This window comes from Nerophis lumbriciformis, linkage group LG19 (assembly GCF_033978685.3).
Source record: "Nerophis lumbriciformis linkage group LG19, RoL_Nlum_v2.1, whole genome shotgun sequence".
Lineage (NCBI taxonomy): Eukaryota > Metazoa > Chordata > Actinopteri > Syngnathiformes > Syngnathidae > Nerophis > Nerophis lumbriciformis.
The window spans coordinates 22,719,125-22,744,124 of record NC_084566.2 but is presented as its reverse complement, the minus strand read 5'-3'; the positions used below and the strand labels follow the sequence as shown (position 1 = coordinate 22,744,124).

Genomic DNA, 25,000 nt, shown 5'->3' with positions numbered 1-25,000 from the left:
CTTTGCTTAATCTATTCTATAATTTAGACAAATCCACAGATTAGCCACACCTTTGTATAAACCGCAGGTTCAAAATTTAGAGAAAAAGTAGCAGCTTAAAGTCAGAAAAATACGGTATGTATGAAGTAGATCACGTCCACTCGGTCATTTGATAAGAAGCTCGCCTGCTGAAAAAGTTTGGGCACGCCTGCTGTAGACGATCTTCATCTAGTGTTTTCTCTATAGATGGCAAAAAACAATATCCCGTCTTTTTTAATATTGAAGCTCGTCGACTCACACCTTTGCTATAAAGCATTTGTCTCAAAATTAATTTGGAGGTAGAGTCAGGGTGAGGATGGGCTGCACGAAATATTATCTTTAAAAGTTGAGGGCCACCAAATATAAAATGGTTTGAGACCCCTGCTGTAGAGCCTTAAAAACAGAAGAAGTCTGCAGTACAAGTTCCCTAAAGACAGCCGGGTTTTGAGGACTGGGCTGTTCAGGGGTCAAAAACTTTAGTTTGGTTTGGTTTGCGGTCATTGTTTTCACATTCTACTTGCATTATAGGATGACAATGTATTCTATTTTGTATTTATTTTATTCTATCAACAATCTATTCCTATTAACCTATGCTATTTATATCTTACTAGATGTATGTCCTATTCTAATCGGTATACTATTGTTCTTGTGGTAACCATTGGGCTGAATCAGAGACCTTCGCTATTAAATTTTGTTCCATCTCACATATTTCAGGACAATAAAGTTTTTTGAATCTTTGAATCCTGAAGTCCCAAAGATCAACTGGTCGATTGCGATCAACGGGTTGAAAAAACTTGTCCATCCCAGTACTTTTTGAAAATTAGAAGCTGTTGCAGACAGTTAGTGACCTTCCTCTAACAGGTTACGAGCTGTTCATGTTCCAGTCTATTAGATTTACTGTGCTTTGTTTTTGCAGAGTTGTTTCGAGTGCTTCAGCTGCCATATTGCCTCCAATCAACATGGGCCAGTGGAAGCCTGTGAAACTGCCATCATGGCATGTGAGCGCTAACAGGGTTAGGTCATTGAAGTCTAACGCATTATGATGTGAGCTTCAACTCGTCGGGACGAGTTTTGCCAACTCGAAGGCTTTTGAATTTAGTTTGTATGCAGGGGAGTCGTTTGTGTTTTTAGCTTTTTTCTTTTCTTCTTCCAGTTGGATAATTAGTAGACAAAACATGAGGGGAATATGTTTTACCCGCAATTTGAAATGGCAAGAAAAGTCAATGTCGGCTTACATTTTTAACATAGCTGAAAAACAGACATAGATACATCTTTTTGTGAACTGTTGGGTGCTTGACAACAAAGGCCAGAAAGCAGCAATACATTATTGCCTCATTTTGTGGTAAAAAAAAAAAATCTATCCATCCATCCATTTTCTACCGCTTACCAATGTAGATGCACTGCACTGCTTGGAAAATGCTCATAGAAAGTGGTAGATGCCTATTGCATGTTTGAAATCATAGCAATACCCCACAGGTAGGAGCATAATAACATGAATGTGCAGTAAATGAGAGAGTCTCCAAGGTGATGTCCCGTATAGTACAAAACCCAAAACCAGTGAAGTTGGCACGTTGTGTAAATCGTAAATAAAAACAGAATGCAAATCCTTTTCAACCTATATTCAATTGAATGGACTGCAAAGACAAGCTACTCAACGTTCGAACTGGAAAACTATTTTTTGCAAATAATAACTCATTTAGAATTTGATGCCTGCAACATGTTTCAAAAAAGCTGGCACAAGTGGCAAAAAAACTGAGAAAGTTGAGGAATGCTCATCAAACACTTATTTGGAACATCCCACAGGTGAACAGGCTAATTGGGAACAGGTGGGTGCCATGATTGGGTATAAAAGTAGTTTCCATGAAATGCTCAGTCATTCACAAATAAGGATGAGGCAAGGGTCACCACTTTGTGAACAAATGCGTGAGCAAGTTGTAGAACAGTTGAAGAACAACATTTCTCAACGAGCTATTGCAAGGAATTTAGGGATTTCACCATCTACGGTCCGTAATATCATCAAAAGGTTCAGAGAATCTGGAGAAATCACTGCACGTAAGCAACGATATTACGGTACCAAAATTATTTTGATACTTTTCGATACTTTTCTAAATAAAGGGGACCACAAAAAATTGCATTATTGGCTTTCTTTTAACAAAAAATCTTACAGTACATTAAACATATATTTCTTATTGCACGTTTGTCCTTAAATAAAATAGTGAACAAGCAAATAAAGGCTCCTAATTTGACTGCTGACATATGCAGTAACATATTGTGTCATTTTCCATTCTATTTTGTCAACATTATTAAGGACAAGTGGTAGAAAATTAATTCTTCTTCTAACACTTCTGTTAATATGTAATAATCACTTATTCTTCTGTTGTTTGGATACTTTACATTAGTTTTGGATGATACCACACATGTGGCTATCAATCCGATACCAAGTAGTTACAGGATCATACATTGGTCATCATTTAAGTCCTCATGTGTCCAGGGACATATTTCCTGAGTTTATAAACATAATATACATTTTAAATAGGGATGCCCATTAATGGCTTTTTGCCGATATCCGATATTCCGATATTGTCCAACTCTTTAATTACCGATACCGATATCAACCGATATATACAGTCGTGGAATCAACATATTATTATGCCTAATTTGGACAACCAGGTATGGTGAAGATAAGGTGCTTTTAAAAAAATTAATAAAATAAAATAAGATAAATAAATTAAAAACATTTACTTGAATAAAAAAGAAAGTAAAACAATATAAAAACAGTTGCATTGAAACTAGTAATTAATGAAAATTGGTAAAATTAACTGTTAAAGGTTAGTACTATTAGTGGACCAGCAGCACGCACAATCATGTGTATCCCTTGCAGACTGTATTGATATAAATTGATATATAATGTAGGAACCAGAATATTAATAACAGAAAGAAATAACCCTTTTGTGTGAATGAGTGTAAATGGGGGAGGAAGGTTTTTTGGGTTGGTGCACTAATTGTAAATGTATCTTGTGTTTTTTAAATTAAAAAAAATTAAAAACCGATACCGATAATAAAAAAAAACGATACTGATAATTTCCGATATTACATTTTAACGCATTTATAGACATCTATAATTTTAAATAAACGAAAGAAGATGTTGTGATGCCAATAAATATTGACATAATCATAGTAGTATCAACTACATATGCTCCTGTACTTGGTATCATTACAGTGGATGTTAGGTGTAGATCCACCCATGGTGTTTGTTTACATTTTGACGCCGGTGAGCTACGGTGTGTAGTGAAGCATGTTTAGCTATTCCTCTTCCTGTGACGATGATATTTGTAAGAAACTTACTTTTTTTGTCGCCATGGAGGCGAGGATTAGTGATCTAGAAGTAGCTAAAACACTGCCGACTGTGGCTGGACTTTAGCCGCTAGCTAGCCATGTCTTAAAGCACCTCTTCCTGAGGGCGTTTCAGTGTTATAACTTCACCTTTATCGTTAGTTTTTAAGCCAAAATGCGTCCGTTCTCCCTTTTCTGTCTACACACTCTGTCTGCTTGTAAGTACTCTGTGATTTTGCGCTGCCGAACATGCTTGTTTGCTCATAAACCAGCAATGACACGACGTGACGACGACGGGGACGCGGGGTGATGGGGGACCGGTACTTTTCAGAGGCTACTAATACTAATACCGGTATACCGTACAACCCTAGTCTGATGTTATTCATTTAACTTGTCCAAACATTTAATTAACATGAAAATCTCAGATTTTTTCTGCTGGTTTAGTCAGAGTCCTCTGAGTCACACTCGCCTCCTGTGACTGTCAATTGAGAAGGCGGTTGGCTGTCAAAATTCCTGCACACATTGAAATGGACCTCACAAGCTGAACCTGCACAGAACGAATGAGTGGACAGAAAGCCACATTAAGCCCACCACTCAACGGAGAACATATATCCATTCATCCGTTCATCCATTTTCTACACTGTTTACCTTCTCGAAGGCGGCTATGCTAGAGCCGATCGCACCTACTCAGTGGTCTAGTGGTTAGAGTGTCCGCCCTGAGATTGGTAGGTTGTGAGTTCAAATCCCGGCCGAGTCATACCAAAGACTATAAAAATGGGACCCGTTACCTCCCTGCTTGACACTCAGCATCAAGGGTCGGAATTGGAGGTTAAATCACCAAAAATGATTCCCGGGTGCGGCACCGCTGCAGCCCACTGCTCCCCTCACCTCCCAGGGGGTGAACAAGGGGATGGGTTCAATGCAGAGGACAAATTTCACCACACCTAGTGTGTGTGTGACAATCATTGGTACTTTAACTTTAACTTTAACTTAACTGACGTTGGGCAAGAAGTAGGGTACACCCGAGACTGGTTGCCAGCTATTTGCAGGGCAAATATAAACAAACAACAATTCGAACTGACATTCACACCTATGAACAATTTGGAAATTAGATATGTAAAAATAAAAAGCTGGCTTCACCACACACCTTGGCCGAGAGTTGGTGGGCGGCCCCGGGTGGAGGCGGCTCTCTTGGTTGCTTTGTTGGGTCTGCTCCTGTCTCTGGCCATGCTCCCCCTATGGCGTGGCACACCACAGAGGCCACCACAATGTATATATTTAGTTTTTTGTTTTTTTGTTGTTGTTTTACTTTTGTGGCTGTGTGTAGAAGAGGCTGGTTGCATCAGCTCTGCTCTTTTAATGTCTTTAATGTCCTTTGTGTTCAATCAATCTTTATCAATCAATCTTTATCTATATAGCCCTAAATCACAAGTGTCTCAAAGGGCTGCACAAGCCACAACGACATCCTCGGTACAAAGCCCACATGTTCTTTGATGTTTCCCTCTTACATACATGTTCATGTACTTTGAATGTTTAATCGACTGTATTTATACTATTCACATGTGAATAATGCTGTATAATAAGCTGTATTTATATTATTCACATGTGAATAATGCTGTATAATAGACTGTATTTATATTATTCGCATGTAAAAAATACCTAAGTGTTTATTGTTTATTGTGAGCAAACTGTGGTGCTGAATTTCCCCCAGGGATCAATAAAGTACTTTATATTTTATTCTATTTTATGTTTATGTGTGCTATGGCTATGGTTTTTTTTTTCCTTGGCCTCAGTCTGGACCCCCTCTCCAGGGGCCCAGGCTTGGACTGAATTTTGCCCATGATACGTCAATCGACTACATCCATCCATCCATCCATCCATTTTCTACCGCTTATTCCCTTTGGGGTCGCGGGGGGCGCTGGAGCCTATCTCAGACAATGGAGCTGAAAGTTTGATCATTTTGTTTTTCTTTAGCGCCTCGGTTAACCAAAATAATGATGCAGTCTCATGATGTCACACACGATGAGGGTTCCAAGATTAGTTTTGACTTTTTAGGCATTTTTTTTCTCCAGAAAATGTAGTTTGACCTGTGACGTTTAAGTCGTTTGAATTTTGACGCCCGACTGTGTGTGTGTGCAATGTGTTCATCTCACCCAGTAATCTTATAACAAGTTTGCAGGTGCATGTTTTCGAGAGGTGAGAAAGGAAGGACAGCGGAGGCGGTGAAAGATGTTGGCAGCCAGCAAAACGAGTAGACAATTGCGCTCCATCTCTACACCAGTAGGACACCTTGGTGTCCCAAGATGGCACGAGAAAGGACTTATGACAAGCGGTGTGAGAAGAATAACTGGAGTACTGCTTTATTATGCATAGTGTGCAGATGGTTAGTCAGACGTGCATTTTCCATGCACCAGTGCCAGGGAATTAGTTGTGCGTCAGTGGAAGAGCTCCCACTCCTCCCTTCCTCTGTTTCAACACCATCACTGCATGTTTCACAAACGTGGTGTGATATTCGCCTGCAGAGTCCCACAACTCCGGGAAGCACGGTGCTAAAATTAGAATCTAGACTTAGAAGTTCAGTTTTCTCTCAGTTTCCATGTGGAGTGTAGTTGCTTGTAGCACAGGAATGCGCGTTTCAACACTTGACTGGTGGGCTCTTCGGATTGTTCAGACCAACTGGAGGATTTGTAGCTTGATGCGATGCAATCATCCTGCTGGCACTGTCAGTGTCTTGGCAGGAGCTGTCACTATGGGAGATGTATATTCCACAGTGGCAGATCACTTCAATCACAATGAAGCTAGAAGTCGGACACTTCAGACCTCCTACTAGGATGAGCGCAATGGAACGCCATTTGAGGTTTCTGCTCAGGTAGTAGGTACCAGTGGATTACAACGTGGTTGACATCGACAGTGCAATTGCCCCCACAAAAATATCGGACTGCACTACTTGTTTGACTATAGCGGGGGTCGGTAACCCGCGGCTCTAGAGCCGCATGCGGCTCTTTAGCGCCGCCCTGGTGGCTCTCTGGAGCTTTTTCATAAATGTATGAAAAATGGAAAAAGATGAGGGCAAAAAAATATATTTTTTGTGTTAATATGGTTTCTGTAGGAGGAAAAACATGACACAAACCTCCCTAATTGTTACAAAGCACACTGTTTATATTAAATATGCTTCACTGATTCGAGTATTTGGGGAGCGCCGTTTTGTCCTACTAATTTTGGCGGTCCTTGAACTCACCTTAGTTTGTTTACATGTATAACTTTCTCCGACTTTCTAGGACGTGTTTTATGCCACTTCTTTTTCTTTCTTATTTTGTCCACCACACTTTTAACGTTGTGCGTGAATGCACAAAGGTGAGTTTTGTTGATGTTATTGACTTGTGTGGAGTGCTAATCGGGCATATTTGGTCACTGCATGACTGCAAGCTAATTGATGCTAACATGCTATTTAGGCTAGCTATATGTACATATTGCATCATTATGCCTCATTTTTAGCTATATTTGAGGTCATTTAGTTTCCTTTAAGTCCTCTTAATTCAATTTATATCTCATGACACACTATCTGTATGTAATATGGCTTTAAATTTTTTGTGGCTCCAGACAGATTTGTTTTTGTATTTTTGGTCCAATATGGCTCTTTCAACATTTTGGGTTGCCGACCCCTGGACTATAGGTACAATAACAATTACAACCAATTAATCTTATTTTTTTAAATACCATGTTGATTTGAATATATGGTGACTCGCGGATTGCACATTTCTCTGAACTTCCTCTTCAGGCACTCGGGATCTTCCCGCACCCTTACAGAAACAGAAACTCGATACGTTCAAATTGAGAAGGAGCTTCTAGCTGTTGTGTTTGCGTGCACCAAGTTCAGAGAGTATGTGTATGGCAAGCCCACCATAGTAGAAACTGACCACCAACCGTTGGTGACTATCTTGAAGAAACCAATTCACAACGCCCCTGCCCGTCTTCAGCGGATGCTGCTACGCCTGCAAAGCTATGACATAAGCTTAGTCTACAAAAAAGGAAAGCATGTCTCTCCTTTCCACCAGTATTGGCCTACTACGATGTCAAAGAGCCAGTCACGCTGACCTGTGACGCGTCATGTTTTGGACTAGGAGCTGCTTGCATGCAAAATGGAAGGCCAGTAGCCTTTGCATCCCACTTCTGACACCATGTTGTTGTTTGTTGTTACCAGTAGGAAGAACCATGCCGAGCTGAGGAGGACCGCAATTTTACATAGCACTGCATGAGAGAGTGGTAATAACTGATTCCCTGATGTGCACACCATGGTGGTGTGTTCGAAAATTACAACAACAAAACAGTCATTTTACCAAATGATCTACAGCAGGGGTCACCAACCTTTTTGAAACCAAGAGCTACTTCTTGGGTACTGATTAATGCGAAGGGCTACCAGTTTCCATAAATCCATTTTCTACCGCTTATTCCCTTTGGGGTCGCGGGGGGCGCTGGAGCCTATCTCAGCTACAATCGGGCGGAAGGCGGGGTACACCCTGGACAAGTCGCCACACACACTTAAATAAATTGCCAGAAATAGCCAAGTTGCTCAATTTACCTTTAACTCTATGTTATTATTAATAATTAATGCTATTTATCTTTGTGGAAACACTGATCATCTTAATGATTTCTCACAATAAATATATATAGAAACAGATACATATCAATACGCAACACTTTATTTTTATATTTTCTCTAAGTGCACATTTTTCAAATTGAACATTTTCAAATGATCACTTCCAAGACAATCTTGTGAAATCACAATATCCCATTTTAACTAGCTAGCCACTAACATTTTTTAACAAATCATGAATTACTTTGCACCATGTTTGTACAAATAATAACAAAATACAAAAGTCAACTCTCAAATTTTTAAATAAATCATGTCACACTTTGAACTGGACACCAAATCTGTTATCTGTTTCTTTGTCAGTTAGTGAAGACCAAGTCTTTAAAATATTTTCTTGGATTTTCAAATTTTATTTGAGTTTTGTCTCTCTTAGAATTCAAAATGTCGAGCAAAGCGAGACCAGCTTGCTAGTAAATAAATAAAATTGAAGAAATAGAGGCAGCTCACTGGTAAGTGCTGCTATTTGAGCTATTTTTAGAACAGGCCAACGGGCTACTCATCTGGTCCTTACGGGCTACCTGGTGCCCGTGGGCACCGCGTTGGTGACCCCTGATCTACAGTGACCTTGATTACTAGATGACTTGTCTTTTCCATGACCTGTCTTTTAAGATAAATGTAGTCTTTTCTACATCAGTAAAAGAACAATTAAAAATGATGGTAACACTTTAGTATGGGGAACATATTCACCATTAATTAGTTGCTTATTAAAGTAACAAAGACTTAATTTTGAGTTATTTGGACACTAGGGGAACATATAAGGGTTAGGGTTAGGGTTACTAATAAGAAATAATTATGAGGTTATTGAGGGAAGACTCTTAGTTAATGGCTTACTGGTTGTATAATGAGGCCATTCAGAATAAGGCAATAATAAGTACTTAATAATGACTAATTAAGAGCCAATATGTTACTAATTTGAATGTTATTTAGCAACTAATTAATGGTGAATATGTGTTCCCCATGTGGCAGCACGGTGGTACAGGGGTTAGTGCATCTGCCTCACAATACGAAGGTCCTGGGTTCGATCCTACGCTCTGGATCTTTCTGTGTGGAGTTTGCATGTTCTCACCGTGACTGTGTGGGTTCCCTCCGGGTACTCCGGCTTCCTCCCACCTCCAAAGACATGCACCTGGGGATAGGTTGATTGGCAACACTAAATTGGCCTTAGTGTGTGAATGTGAGTGTGAATGTTGTCTGTCTATCTGTGTTGGCCCTATGATGAGATGGCGACTTGTCCAGGGTGTACCCCGCCTTCCGCCCGAATGCAGCTGAGATAGGCTCCTGAGACCCCCCTGCGACCCCTAAAAGGGACAAGCGGTAGAAAATGGATGGATGGATGGATGGATGTGTTCCCATACTAAAGTGTTACCAAAATTATATATATTTCTTAGGTGCTGGGCAGTTGTTTGATGACTTTGCTGTATTGATTACGATGATCTCAAAATTAGCACAACTCTGTTGTTTCCTAACAACCTTTGAAACACATTTTCTCCTCCAGCGGGCATCTGTTGCGGTTGCATGTTTCCAGGTCACTGGTGACAGAAAAAAAAGCTCTGACTCACTTGGGGAGAAATGGTTTGGTTTGCATGTATAGATTTCTTGAGACCCCTAATACAAGATGACCTGACTGTCGTGAAAATACAGTCTTACAGTCTATTTAAGATGGTATAATATCTGTCGGGATGGTAGGATATTTGAGTGTTCAGGACTCCACTTTCCATGCCAATGTAGTTTCGAAACCAAATAATGCTGTCCATAGCTCAAGTTCCCATACCTGACTAGGAATGTCCCGATCCGATATTTGGATCGGATCGGCCGCCGATATTTGCCAAAAAATGCGTATCGGCAAGGCATGGGAAAATGCCGATCCAGATCCAGTTTAAAAAAAAAACTCCGATCCGTGTTTTTCAACGCACCGATTTAAATAATACATTCCACTTTTCTGCTGCTCCCTAATTTCCGTTCCGCATTTTCTAGCACACCTTCAACACATCTACAGGGTGTTGATTCTCACGCAGTTGCTTTTAGCTGCTGGCATTACACGACAGGCTCTTCTCACTCTTTCCTGTGTCTCCTTCTCACAGACAGCAAGCGCACCTTCTTACACACGTCACATACTGTTGCGTCATACGTGACATACGTATACGCCCTCCCCGAGCAGAGAGGTAGCGGCATGGCTAACGTTAGCTGTGATGCTAGCGCAGCCGTGCGAGTGGTAATCGAATGAAGGAAGGAATAATTAATTCCCCCCAAAAACAGCAGGGGGTCCATCGTCTGGCGGTGGTTTGGTTTCAAGTGGGAATATGTCGAACAGACAACCGTAATTTGTCAAGTGTGGGGCGAAGCGTTGCTATAAAAAGTAGCATTACTGCTAATATGTAGCAGCATGTCAACAACTCCATTCGGTGCCACACCATCAAAATGCCGAGGCAAACATTTCCAAATCAACACCGTATGAAAAAAATAGAGATTTTTTTAGTTGTGATTTCCTTCTCTGCATGAAAGTTTAAAAGTAGCATATATCAATTTAATGCAGTATGAAGAAGAATGTTTTAATGTAGACACATAGAATCATCATACTGCTGTGATTATATGCATCAAGTGTTCATTCAAGGCTAAGGCAAAATATCGAGATATATATCGTATATCGCAATATGGCCTTAAAATATCGCAATATTAAAAAAAAGGCCATATCGCCCAGCCCTAGTTCAATGATGCCATTTCTGTTTGTCATGTATAATTTTGTCTATTTTGTGTTTATCCTTGAATAAACAGGTCAGTTTCTTGTTACCAACCATTGTGTATTATTCAAACTCACCTAATTCAGCTGGCTAGTTGTTATCAAGAGTACTAAAACCATTTTCAACATGAATCTGACAACTAAGTAGGATAAACAACTTTAAACTTTAATACATGCTCGGATAGGCCAGTATCGGTCAGTATCGGTATCGGATCGGAAGTGCAAAAACAACATCGGTATCGGATCGGAAGTGCAAAAACCTGGATCGGGACATCCCTATACCTGACTTTGTTCTTCTGTAAACAGCAAACTGAATCAATCTACAATGATTGTTGATTCAGTTTGCTGTTTACAGAAGAACAAAGTACCGGTATTCAATTCAAATCAAACAACTTTATTAATCCCTCATGGGGCAATTCATTTTGAGTAGCAGGTTGTCGTGGTTTGTGAAGTCTACACATGGCCCACAATACAAAAATAGTCAATAAATACATAAACAGTACAACAATACAACTCTCTGAAGAATTTTAAAGTTTAAGAGTCTGAGTGCAGAGGGGACGAATGATTTGGAAAAGTGATTTGTTTTGTACACATAGGAAGGGCATAACGTGGCCCTGGAGGCAACAGAGAGAATTCATTCGTAAGGACAAGGCTCGGGGAGGCTACAATCTTCTTGTCTTTTCAGAGATTTTGCTGGTTGCAGAAGAAGTTTAAGTCTCTTAGTTTTACTCCGGTAATCTCACCTAATCACCTAATCTTAGAGCAAGACTTAACAATACTAGTCAGGCTGTTTCGGTCATTGTCTGAAAAACAGTGAAATCAAAAAATAGTAGCGCCTCTATGTGTTACAGCCTAGCATCATCTTGCCTCAATTGCATCAAGCTATCCATCCATACATAAACTAAAATCATCCTTCGGACATACACATATATTTTAGTTAATTTGGTTTTAATCACTTTGAGATTGGAATTTGTGAGTCTTGAACGTAGCAAAAAACCACACTGTTCGGTTTAAACGTTCACCTGGCCTAGTGGTTAGAGTGTCCGCCCTGAGATCGGTAGGTTGTGAGTTCAAATCCCAGCCGAGTCATACCAAAGACTATAAAAATGGGACCCGTTACCTCCCTGCTTGGCACTCAGCATCAAGGGTTGGAATTGGGCGTTAAATCACCAAAAATGATTCCCGGGCGCGGCCACCGCTGCTGCCCACTGCTCCCCTCACCTCCCAGGGGGTGATCAAGGGTGATGGGTCAAATGCAGAGAATAATCTCGCCACACCTAGTGTGTGTGTGACAATCATTGGTACTTTAACTTTAACTTTAACTTTAAACATTTCAGCCAACAGAGAAGTAACCGAAAACAAAGGAAACTTCCTTTGACCAAAGCAGCCTCATGTATTACTTCTTCGCATGAATGCAGGTAGAGGACAATGTGGACTGATCAAAGGTGTCAAGGTTTCACGGGGAATATATGCAACACCTTTGGTCACCCTGCAAAAAATCTGCTGTCCATGTTCCTCACTTAAACCATGCTAGGGCCCCACTCCGTCGACTGCTTCAGCTCCTGAATTATGCTGTGTTCTGTGCTAGGAGGTTCACAAGTGAAATAAATGGTTGTTGTCTTTCTGCCTGCAGCTTCCTAAAAAGAAATCCAAATACAGGAAATACATTTGCAGAAAACATTCCAATATTTCAGTTTAGGGTTTGCAGGGCATTTATCTTAATGGATAGTTTGCTGTCTAAGCAGGTTGCCAGTTTTGTGCAAGAACATTTTGACCTTTTGAAATACCATTTTTGGGCAATATTGCCATTTCATTGTTAGACAAGTAAATGGAGTGAAGTTCTCTGTAATGATGAAATTGTTTAATTTAGACTTAGACTTCCTTTTATTGTCATTCAAATTTGAACTTTACAGTACAGATAAGAACGAATTTTAGTTGCATTAGCTTGTTGTAGTGCAGGATAAAAGAGCAATAAGGTGCAGATATAAATAAATAGATTACTGTACAGATAAATATATTGCACTTTTGCATTTGCTTCCACATTTATGTATTTCAGTGAGTTAATCCGTTTTTGTGGTGAATTGAGGGGATTATTATGATGTGTTCAAGAGTTTTAGGGCTGTCAAAATTAACGCAATTAATGAAATTAATCCATCGTCATTAATAATATGATTAAACATTTTAACTCAGTTAACCCATCTGCAGCGCAGAATAACTCAGAAAATCCCAGAAACTTCTCGATGGCAACAGATTTCGGACAGTTTGTCCAAGTAGTATCTCAGTTACGGATGCACAAATGGGCAGTTGATGCAGTAAAGACAGGCTGCTGAAGCAAACAAGTCAATATGGAAAACGCTAAACAGCACGCTGGCCCTTATAATGGAACATTTGAGTCCAAAAAAACCCCTAATGACTGATCAGTCGATGCATTCCGTAGGAAGGAGTGGTCTTTTCATCTTTTCATCTTAAACACAAATGTTTGGTTAGAAAAACAGACATGAACATGTGTTTAATAAACATGTAGATGTATTCCCTTCTTTCTGGAATCTCTGCGGTCCCCTCCAAGGTTTCTCATTGTCATCCCATTGGGTTGAGTTTTTTCTTGCCCTGATGTGGGATCTGAGCCGAGGATGTCGTTGTGGCTTGTGCAGCCCTTTGAGACAATTGTGATTAAGGGCTATATAAATAAACTTTGATTGATTGATTGATTGATTGATTTGCTCATACAAAATGTAGCACAAGTGATATAGATTATGAATTAATTGTATCTAATAGGGATGAATCAAATTTAATCCAAAGCAATCCAGTGATCTGATTAAAATGTTTAATTATTTGGCTGTACTTGTTTAAATAAGAGTATATCTTGCCAGTGTTGCTATAAAAATGTAATTTCTTCCAATGGCCATCTTTAAAAAAGAAAGTAACAGTCTTTTTTCAATTTGTCGGAAAGGCTATACAGTTCAATAGATTTCTTAATTATTTTAAGTACATTTTGATACCAACCGAATGATAATTAATGGAGTGGGCAGTGAGAAAACTAATTAAATGACGAGTATCTGAGCAGAGCTTTGTAATAGAATTAATTAAAAGATCTGGTTAGAAGTAAAACTACCCTTTCCACAAGTCTGTTTCTTCACCTGAATATATTCTGTAGCTTTAAAGAGATAACCAGCCAGACTGTGAGAAACTGCCAAGTGGAAAACCTTCAAAAGTGAACTTTATTATGGAAGACAGCTTTTTAAAAAGATATGCACAGGTGGAGGATTTTCATGACTTACTCCCACTGGTGTCATTGTATTGGTATTCTGCCTTGGTGTTGTCGTGCTAAACTTTGCACCGCGCGCTCAGCTTTTGTGCAACCTACTTGTCTGAATGCCCGTCACCTTGTCACAATTGATGAGTCACGAGCAAGCTATGCCAGCTAAATGCAAATAGGAGGCGATTATACGCACATCTTTAAGTATTCTGTGTTTGTACTTATTCCATTTTCCTGTCTTTTCAGGGAGTGCTTACAGAGAATGTATGGAAAATGGAACATGGGCCCTAAAGAGCAATTATTCAAACTGCGAGCCCATTTTGGAGGAGAAGGTGAGTGTTTTAGTGGTGCATTGCTTCATCACACCCAATAGCCCATGTGCCTAGTTTCATTACATACCACCCACAAGAACTGCATTTCCTCACAATTAAACACATTTAGACTTATTTTTACGGAAGACTGAACTAATCTTTAAGTACAGTATATTCATGTTTATATGAGCCCAAAGCCCTCAGGGAAAATATTGTCAGGCCGGCTGTAAGACAAGCGGCCCTATTGCCTCCTCTCTTCACGTCTCCCGACTCAAAGTGTATTTCTGGCTCTTGCTCTATTTTCCCAGATAAATTTAGACATCTTAGGACATTTGAAGTGTGTCAATGACATTTGTTTTCACCAAGCTTGGATGAAGATTTTAGGGAGAGTATGACACAATAGCAGCCTCAGAACCTACAGCACAATTAAAAACTAAACACATCCCAGTAACACTCATTTTCTTTCAGTCCTGCAAATTTCTACCTCACACTACTCAAAAAAGTATATTCGACTTTATGCACTGTATACAACCTTAATAAAGTTGACTTACCTTTTGCGCAACTTGCTGTTCTCCAACATTGCTCAGTCTGTTTATAAACACTACTTATGAAAATATGTTTTTGCATTAAAAAGAAACTATTTTCTGTCACTGTCTGGTAGGGATGATGTTTGATAAGAAATTATCGAGTTCGAGCCCATTATCGAATTCTCTTATCGAACCGATTCCTTATCGATTCTTTTATCGAATCCAGATAGGTTGTTGTATATGGAAAAAAACACAATATTTGGTTTAACAAAAGCTCACTTTTATTTTATAAGAAAAAAATAAAATAAAATAAATATTGACTGTTACCCCCCTAAAAATATATATATATATATATATATATATATATTGACTGTTGTTACCCAAAGTATATTAAGTGGGATTTTTCAGAAAAACAAATATATACAGTAACACAAAAACAACATGTCTCTGTGATCACTATAGGTGTATAGATAATAATATAGTGTTAAATAAAATCAGTCCCTTGAGCCCAAAACTGAAAATAATACAGCTCTCCAAAAAGTGCACTTCTGCTGCTATTGGAACATACTAACAACACACACTATGACACTAAGAACACCACAGTCATCAATCAACAATTCTTCCCCCCTTACATGAGAGCGAAGCCTGGCAATAATTGCATATTGCCTGTTCTGCCCTCACTATACGTGTTGAGGTTATACAGCTTGGCAGACAGCTAACAAACAATCCAAAGCAGATTAATCCATTTAGGCTCTTTATTGTTGTTGATCTTGCTTTGTCTTGTCCTATCTTTACTTTTGTCTTGCACTGGACTGTTATTATTTTTTTAAACTGAAATACACACAATGACAAATGTATAAGCTATGTGATTCAATTAAAATACTGAAATGTAATACACAATATGTAAATATTAGCTTCACACAAATATACAGTACTATCATCAAACAAATACTTCTGAGTGTTGAAACTATTTTGATGGTGGAAATATACGACTGGCAGCCATTTTAAGTCCTCAAAACATCCATTGAAACAGTGCACAAAAATCGTTTTTCAATAAATATCTTAGTATCAAACTTAAACACTTTCCACCTTAATATTGAGTTACATAACAAGTTAAACAGTTTACTTACAGACTTATCTTTTCCAAGGCTTGTAAGAGCTAACACAACTTGTTTACTTCTCAATTGTCTCAACCCGGAAGTGCCCAAACTAACGACGCGTAGTATTTTCATATCGCCACAAGGTGTCAGTAAGAGTCTACAATCAAATGGGCATAACATTGCAGGTCCCACAGGGCATTTCCTGTACGTGGGAAGGGATTCGTTCCCAGGAATTTGAATAAAGAACCAACTCTTTTTTTTTTACTATAGTGGCCTCGATAACGGGAACCGGTTCTCAAAAAGGGATTTGAGTCCATGGAATCGGTTCTTTTCTTATCGAACAACCGGGAGAACCGATTTCGAACATCATCCTTACTGTCTGGCCACTTTCAATAAAGGCACGGGACTATAAAGGGGACCTTTGATGATGTTCCTCTTTTGTGACGTATTAATGTTGCTACAAAGTTGCATACTCGTGTTAAATCATAAAATTAATGCTTTTGGGCATGAGCTTACACACAGTTTGGGATGTTTTGCTGTCGAGTTTCTGCTATTGGCCAGCCTCCTACCCCTCTGCTATTCCTTCTCGTTTCATGCCCTCCCGCTTGCTCTGATATCTATAAAATTTATACTTTCGTATTTATTTGTCCATGACATTTTACATCTGACTTTTTTTGTCAACATAAACCAGCACAAAGTTGGGTTAGCTGCTCAATTTTGACAAAAAATACATTTAAGACATTTAAGGCTGCAAATGACGACTATTTTGACTGTGACGACTGATTTTTTTAGAATAACAATCAATTTTTTTTGTTATATTACATTTTTTGTATAGTATACGTACATCTGTATTATTGTATTTTGCAATAAGATTAGGATGACAATAAATCCACTCATGCGCCTGATGCATCCCTGAGCTGCCATTTAGGAAGTTAAGTGTGTGTGTGTGTGTGTGTGTGTGTGTGTGTGTGTGTTTTCTTTTCAGAGAAAGTATCCCGTGCATTACAAGATAGCGCTGATCATCAACTACCTGGGCCATTGCATCTCTGTGGGGGCGCTATTAGTGGCCTTCATCCTCTTCCTCTGCTTAAGGCGAGTACATAAATAGTGCACAAACATCGCGACCTCTGAGCAGACAGTCGGGAACATTTGCCTGAAACTTCCACCGCTTTCCTTGTCATTAAGTCGCTTATGTCCAGTGAGTAGATTGGTGCAGATCCGCACTGCATGCATATGTTCATTTTATAATCATTGTTTTTCTCCTCCGAGCTATTTTCATTCTTTTCATGTCTTGCTTCAAACACATACACCTACACCTGCATGGACGGAGCTGTGCTGTTTAGTCGATGCCAACCGCTGCCTGGGATTAAAGGCTCAAGTGGTCAATAGTTTGTTGGCGTTTCAAAAGATGGCCAATGCCCGTGCATGTGTACAACACGCTTGGATGTGGGCCGCTGTTCTACATGATGAGAAATGCTATGGAACAGCTTGGAAGCTTAAAAAACACGGCCTTGATTTTTTTTTTTCCGGCCTCAAACTATGTAATAAATGTCAAAAGATTGTGTAATTTGCACAGTTATGTGATCGTACAATATAACAGCCGGTGATGTTTTTGTCAGCAATCATAACATAGATCCATAAAAAATATATATGGCCATTACACAGATAATTAACAAACTGACAATGTTAACAAAGTATAGCAGGGGAGTCCAAACTTTATAAAGCCACAAATAGAAAAATACATTTATAATTAATTATGAATTGATTTTGTAAAAAGGCTAAAAAATACATGTACAGTAAATTAAGACAAAGCTTTGTGTTGTAATTTGTATCAACATTGCAGCCTTTTCTCTTTACATTGTCTCTTTTTGCTCTTTTTGTTTCTGTTTTTTTTTAAGTTGCTCTATGTGCTGTGGGCCAATCAAAAGCAAATCCCCAGACCCACCCTTTGGAACCTTAATGCCATGATTTTAATAGTCCGGCACGCGTGTGCACAGATTTTTCTCCATGCGGCCCCTGAGCTAAAATGAGTTTGACACCCCTGTTCTATACACACAATAAATGGTGACCCTATCAATGTAAACCGGGGGTGTCAAACTCATTTTACATCGGGGGCCACATGGAGAAAAATCTACAACCAAGTGGTAAAATCATGACACGATAATTTAAAAATAAAGACAACTTCAGATTGTTTTCTTTGTTTAGAAATAGAACAAGCACATTCGCAAAATGTACAAATCATAATGTGGTTGGTTTTTTTTTTTTACACTTACATGTTGCGGTTAATAGTATTCTATCTTTATTTGTCGTTATTTATACTTTTTGAATAAATCATGTGATAATGTCCATCGGTCAAGTCATTGGTGTTAATTTTCAATCTATCAAGATAAAAAAATAATAAAGAAAATAATTAATGTAGTTTGCTCATTTTTCTTGACTGGTGCACTAACAAGGGTTTTTTTTTGTTTTTTTTTTTACATATGTAGCGTAGGTCGACTATAAAAATGGGACCCATTACCTCCCTGCTTGGCACTCAGCATCAAGGGTTGGAATTGGGGGTTAAATCACCAAAAATTATTCCCGGGCACGGCCACTGCTCCCTTCACCTCCCAGGGGGTGATCAAGGGTGATGGGTCAAATGCAGAAAATAATCTCATTCTCACCACACCTCGTGTGTGTGACAATCGTTGGTAAAAAAAAAAAAAAACATCTACAAAGATACACTAAATTGCTATTGCGACATCTAGTGGGACACATTTAGAACAGCAGTTTCTTTCATTCAAAAATTTCGGCTCAGCCGCAGATGTTATCTTTGTTTTAGCCCGCTAACAGCCAAGGACTTCAAGGATTTCAACAAAGATAAGACAACAGCACGCAGACAAAGCAGGGACAAGTTAATCACAAGGCCCCCAGCACATTCCGTCACGTATTGTGCGTACTGCAAGCTGTTTTGCATGAAATGTGTGGCCACTCCTTTTAGAGGCGGCCTCAGATGTAACCATGGACCTCCCAAATAAATAGAGGAGCACGTGGGACTGTTTGCTCTGAGCGTGGTGGGAGATTGTAACTGAGCGTGCAATCCCAAACGTCTCTCCTCATTGAGCCAAATTGAACTCTGTCTCTGCATGATTCCTTGCTTCTTGTCTGTTTAATAGATGTAATCAGTGTTTGAACCTGACAATTACCTCCCTGCTTGGCACTCAGCATCAAGGGTTGGAATTGGGGGTTAAATCACCAAAAATTATTCCCGGACACGGCCACTGCTGCTGCTCACTGCTCCCTTCACCTTCCAGGGGGTGATCAAGGGTGATGGGTCAAATGCAGAGGATAATCTCACCACACCTGGTGTGTGTAACAATCGTTGGTAAAAAAAATAATAATCTACAAAAATACACTAGATTGCTATAGCGTCATCTAGTGGACACATTTAGAACAGCAGTTTCTTTCATTCCAAAAATTTCGGCTCATTTTTATACTTAGCAAACTCATCCCGCGGGCGGGGTAAAACATGTTCGCGGGCCGTATGTTTAACAGCCCTGATGTAAACAAATAATATGCATTTGTTGTGTAACTGATCCTGGACTAGAAATTTAGATTAAGAGGGGAAAAAAAGTAATTATTTGGATCAGGTGGTGCGTGTTGAAAGATGGCTAGCGCTGACTTGATTTGATTTGATTTTTATTAAGGATCCCCATTAGCTGGTTGCCACAACTACCCACTAGTCTTCCTGGGGTCCACAAACTCAATTCAATTACAAGTAAAAGCATATAATTATAACTACACAATACAGAAAAAAAATAAAAGCATCAATAAGAAAACAAGCAAACAATTTACAGTCACAGAATAATAATTACTATGTAAATATAACTACACAATACAAAACCAAACAAAAATCATCAACAAGCAAACTAATTTACAGACTCAGATGAAATATTACTTTCCTTTTAAAAACCTGTTTACTTTCAATGCCGGTGAGAATTCGAGGCAGGTTATTCCAGAGCGATACCGATCTATAATTCATCAGTGCAATGGCTAGGTGTCCCAATAATTATGTCCCATCTGTCTTCTTAGGAGCATCCGATGTCTCCGCAACATCATCCACTGGAACCTGATCACCACCTTCATCCTGAGGAACGTCATGTGGTTCCTGCTGCAGCTCATAGACCACAACATCCACGAGAGCAACGAGGTGAGCACGATGTTTAGTCAGCACACGCTTCATCTACGACGTAATTTTTTGTTTTATTTCCTTCCTAGCCGTGGTGCCGCCTAATCACGACCATATACAACTACTTTGTGGTCACCAACTTCTTCTGGATGTTCGTGGAGGGCTGTTACCTCCACACCGCCATCGTGATGACCTACTCCACGGACAAGCTGCGAAAGTGGGTCTTCCTCTTCATCGGCTGGTGTAAGTGGACACAGACACGCACCCCGTAAGGTTAAGTGCACGTTAAATGCCAGTAAACACCATCTTTTAAACATGCTGGCATGTGGCCGAAAATGATCCGGTCGCGTCATGTGCCCCGAATCACAAAAGCACTGGTGACATTTTGCTGGCCCTCTCTGAGGAGCTTTTTTTGGTTGGCCCCTCGTTAGCAGATGGTGTTTACTCTGTTGCCATGGTAATGGGAATATTTAACGTTTCCTTTTTAAAGGCATGCTAGCATCTTCAGCAGCCTGTAATCTCATATTTCACACATCAGCTGACAAGTACATTACAGGAGATGATGATGTATGTGTTGCATGTTACTGTACTTACTGTATGCTGTGTAGTTTTTTTTATAAATGACATTTGAGATACGCCCTAATGTTTGTGGTGACAGTGCTTTGAAAGACATGATAGCATGCATGTGTGAGTTAGCATAACTCAACTTTTGGGTTAAATAATTCAACCCAATAGTTTGGTTGGGAATAACCCAACATTAAGTTATTATAACTCAACTTTTTGGTTAAATATATATATATATATATATATATATATATATATATATATATATATATATATATATATATATATATATATATATATATATGAGAGAGAGAGAGAGAGAGAGAGAGAGAGATATATATATATATACAGTATATATATATAGAGAGAGATATATATATATATAGATATATATATATATACAGTATATATATATATATATATATATATATATATATATATATATATATATATATATATGTATGTATGTATATGTATATGTGTGTGGCAGCATGGTGAAAGAGGGGTTAGTGTCTCTGCCTCACAATACGAAGGTCCTGAGCAGAGGTGGGTAGTAACGCGCAACATTTACTCCGTTACATCTACTTGAGTAACTTTTGGGATAAATTGTACTTCTAAGAGTAGTTTTAATGCAACATACTTTTACTTTTACTTGAGTATATTTATAGAGAAGAAACGCTACTTTTATCTACATTCAGCTCGCTACTCGCTACTAATTTTTATCGATCTGTTAATGCACGCTTTGTTTGTTTTGGTCTGTCAGACAGACCTTCATCGTGCCTGCGTTTCAACAAATACAGTCACTGGTGACGTTCACTCCGTTACACCAATCAGATGCAGTCACTGGTGATGTTGGACCAATCAAACAGAGCCAGGCGGTCACATGACCTGACTTAAACAAGTTGAAAAACTTATTGGGGTGTTACCATTTAGTGGTCAATTGTACGGAATATATACTGTACTGTGCAATCTACTAATAAAAGTTTCAATCAATCAATCAAAAGTGTGAAGGAAAAAAGACCCTTTTTTATTTCAACCGTACATCCCGTCAAAAGTCTAAAGACTGACTGCACAGTTCCTGTCTTCACAATAAAAGTGCCGCTCCATCGCGCCTGCGCTTTCAAAACAAGAGTCTCCGAAAGCCAGCGCAAACAAGCTAGCAAGCTACGGAGTTTGCCGCCAATGTATTTCTTGTAAAGTGTATAAAAATGAATATGGAAGCTGGACAAATAAGATGCCAAAAACCAACCACTTTCATGTGGTATTAGACCGAAAGGAGGAACTTTTTTTCTCCTCCATTTGAAAACGTGGACGCTATCAGCACTACTGTCTGATTACAATCAATGCAAGTCATCATAATCAGGTAATACACCAACTTATATTCTTGTCTTCATGAAAGAAAGGAATCTATATGTGTTAAACATGCATGTATATTCATTAAAACACCTTTAACATGTAAACAAAAACGGCAAAATAAATAAATATAAATTATATACTGTATATATATATATATATGTGTATATATATATATATATATATATATATATATATATATATATATATATGTATATACATATAAATGTGTGTGTGTATATATATATATATATATATATATATATATATATATATATATATATATATATGATATGTGTGTGTATGTTACTCATCAGTTACTCAGTACTTGAGTAGTTTTTTCACAACATACTTTTTACTTTTACTCAAGTAAATATTTGGGTGACTACTCCTTACTTTTACTTGAGTAATAAATCTCTAAAGTAACAGTACTCTCACTTGAGTACAATTTCTGGCTACTCTACCCACCTCTGGTCCTGAGTAGTCTTGGGTTCATTCCCGGCCTCGGGATCTTTCTGTGTGGAGTTTGCATGTTCTCCCCGTGACTGCGTGGGTTCCCTCCGGGTACTCCGGCTTCCTCCCACCTCCAAAGACATGCACCTGGGGATAGGTTGATTGGCAACACTAAATTGGCCCTAGTGTGTGAATGTGAGTGTGAATGTTGTCTATCTGTGTTGGCCCTGTGATGAGGTGGCGACTTGTCCAGGGTGTACACCGCCTTCCGCCCGATTGTAGCTGAGATAGGCTCCAGCGCCCCCGCGACCCCAAAGGGAATAAGCGGTAGAAAATGGATGGATGGATGGATATATGTATATATATACATATAAATAAATGATAAATGGGTTGTACTTGTATAGCGCTTTTCTACCTTCAAGGTACTCAAAGGGCTTTGACACTACTTCCACATTTACCCATTCACACACACATTCACACACTGATGGAGGGAGCTGCCATGCAAGGCGCTAACCAGCACCCATCAGGAGCAAGGGTGAAGTGTCTTGCTCAGGACACAACGGACATGACGAGGTTGGTACTAGGTGGGGATTGAACCAGGGACCCTCGGGTTGCGCACGGCCACTCTCCCACTGTGCCACGCCGTCCCTATATATATATATATATATATATATATATATATATATATATATATATATATATATATATATATATATATATATATATATATATATATATATATATATATATATATATATATATATATATATATATATATGTATGTATGTATATGTATATGTGTGTGGCAGCATGGTGAAAGAGGGGTTAGTGTCTCTGCCTCACAATACGAAGGTCCTGAGCAGAGGTGGGTAGTAACGCGCAACATTTACTCCGTTACATCTACTTGAGTAACTTTTGGGATAAATTGTACTTCTAAGAGTAGTTTTAATGCAACATACTTTTACTTTTACTTGAGTATATTTATAGAGAAGAAACGCTACTTTTATCTACATTCAGCTCGCTACTAATTTTTATCGATCTGTTAATGCACGCTTTGTTTGTTTTGGTCTGTCAGACAGACCTTCATCGTGCCTGCGTTTCAACAAATACAGTCACTGGTGACGTTCACTCCGTTACACCAATCAGATGCAGTCACTGGTGATGTTGGACCAATCAAACAGAGCCAGGCGGTCACATGACCTGACTTAAACAAGTTGAAAAACTTATTGGGGTGTTACCATTTAGTGGTCAATTGTACGGAATATATACTGTACTGTGCAATCTACTAATAAAAGTTTCAATCAATCAATCAAAAGTGTGAAGGAAAAAAGACCCTTTTTTATTTCAACCGTACATCCCGTCAAAAGTCTAAAGACTGACTGCACAGTTCCTGTCTTCACAATAAAAGTGCCGCTCCATCGCGCCTGCGCTTTCAAAACAAGAGTCTCCGAAAGCCAGCGCAAACAAGCTAGCAAGCTACGGAGTTTGCCGCCAATGTATTTCTTGTAAAGTGTATAAAAACGAATATGGAAGCTGGACAAATAAGATGCCAAAAACCAACCACTTTCATGTGGTATTAGACCGAAAGGAGGAACTTTTTTTCTCCTCCATTTGAAAATGTGGACGCTATCAGCACTACTGTCTGATTACAATCAATGCAAGTCATCATAATCAGGTAATACACCAACTTATATTCTTGTCTTCATGAAAGAAAGGAATCTATATGTGTTAAACATGCATGTATGTTCATTAAAACACCTTTAACATGTAAACAAAAACGGCAAAATAAATAAATATAAATTATATACTGTATATATATATATATATGTGTATATATATATATATATATATATATATATATATATATATATATATATGTATATACGTATAAATGTGTGTGTGTATATATATATATATATATATATATATATATATATATATATATATATATATATATATATGATATGTGTGTGTATGTTACTCATCAGTTACTCAGTACTTGAGTAGTTTTTTCACAACATACTTTTTACTTTTACTCAAGTAAATATTTGGGTGACTACTCCTTACTTTTACTTGAGTAATAAATCTCTAAAGTAACAGTACTCTTACTTGAGTACAATTTCTGGCTACTCTACCCACCTCTGGTCCTGAGTAGTCTTGGGTTCATTCCCGGCCTCGGGATCTTTCTGTGTGGAGTTTGCATGTTCTCCCCGTGACTGCGTGGGTTCCCTCCGGGTACTCCGGCTTCCTCCCACCTCCAAAGACATGCACCTGGGGATAGGTTGATTGGCAACACTAAATTGGCCCTAGTGTGTGAATGTGAGTGTGAATGTTGTCTATCTGTGTTGGCCCTGTGATGAGGTGGCGACTTGTCCAGGGTGTACACCGCCTTCCGCCCGATTGTAGCTGAGATAGGCTCCAGCGCCCCCGCGACCCCAAAGGGAATAAGCGGTAGAAAATGGATGGATGGATGGATATATGTATATATATACATATAAATAAATGATAAATGGGTTGTACTTGTATAGC

At 38.8% G+C, this 25,000-nt stretch overlaps 1 protein-coding gene across 1 annotated transcript in view; it reads left to right on the top strand.

Annotated features, from left to right (window-relative positions):
* The window catches only part of LOC133618692 (corticotropin-releasing factor receptor 2), a 123,243-nt gene that overhangs the window by 64,773 nt on the left and 33,470 nt on the right, over window positions 1-25,000 (top strand). Inside the window, exons 3-6 of the mRNA XM_061979278.2 lie at window positions 14,242-14,327; window positions 16,919-17,025; window positions 20,005-20,122; window positions 20,191-20,344. Of these exons, the coding sequence (XP_061835262.1) occupies window positions 14,242-14,327; window positions 16,919-17,025; window positions 20,005-20,122; window positions 20,191-20,344 (465 nt within the window). The remainder of the gene's footprint in view (window positions 1-14,241; window positions 14,328-16,918; window positions 17,026-20,004; window positions 20,123-20,190; window positions 20,345-25,000) is intronic.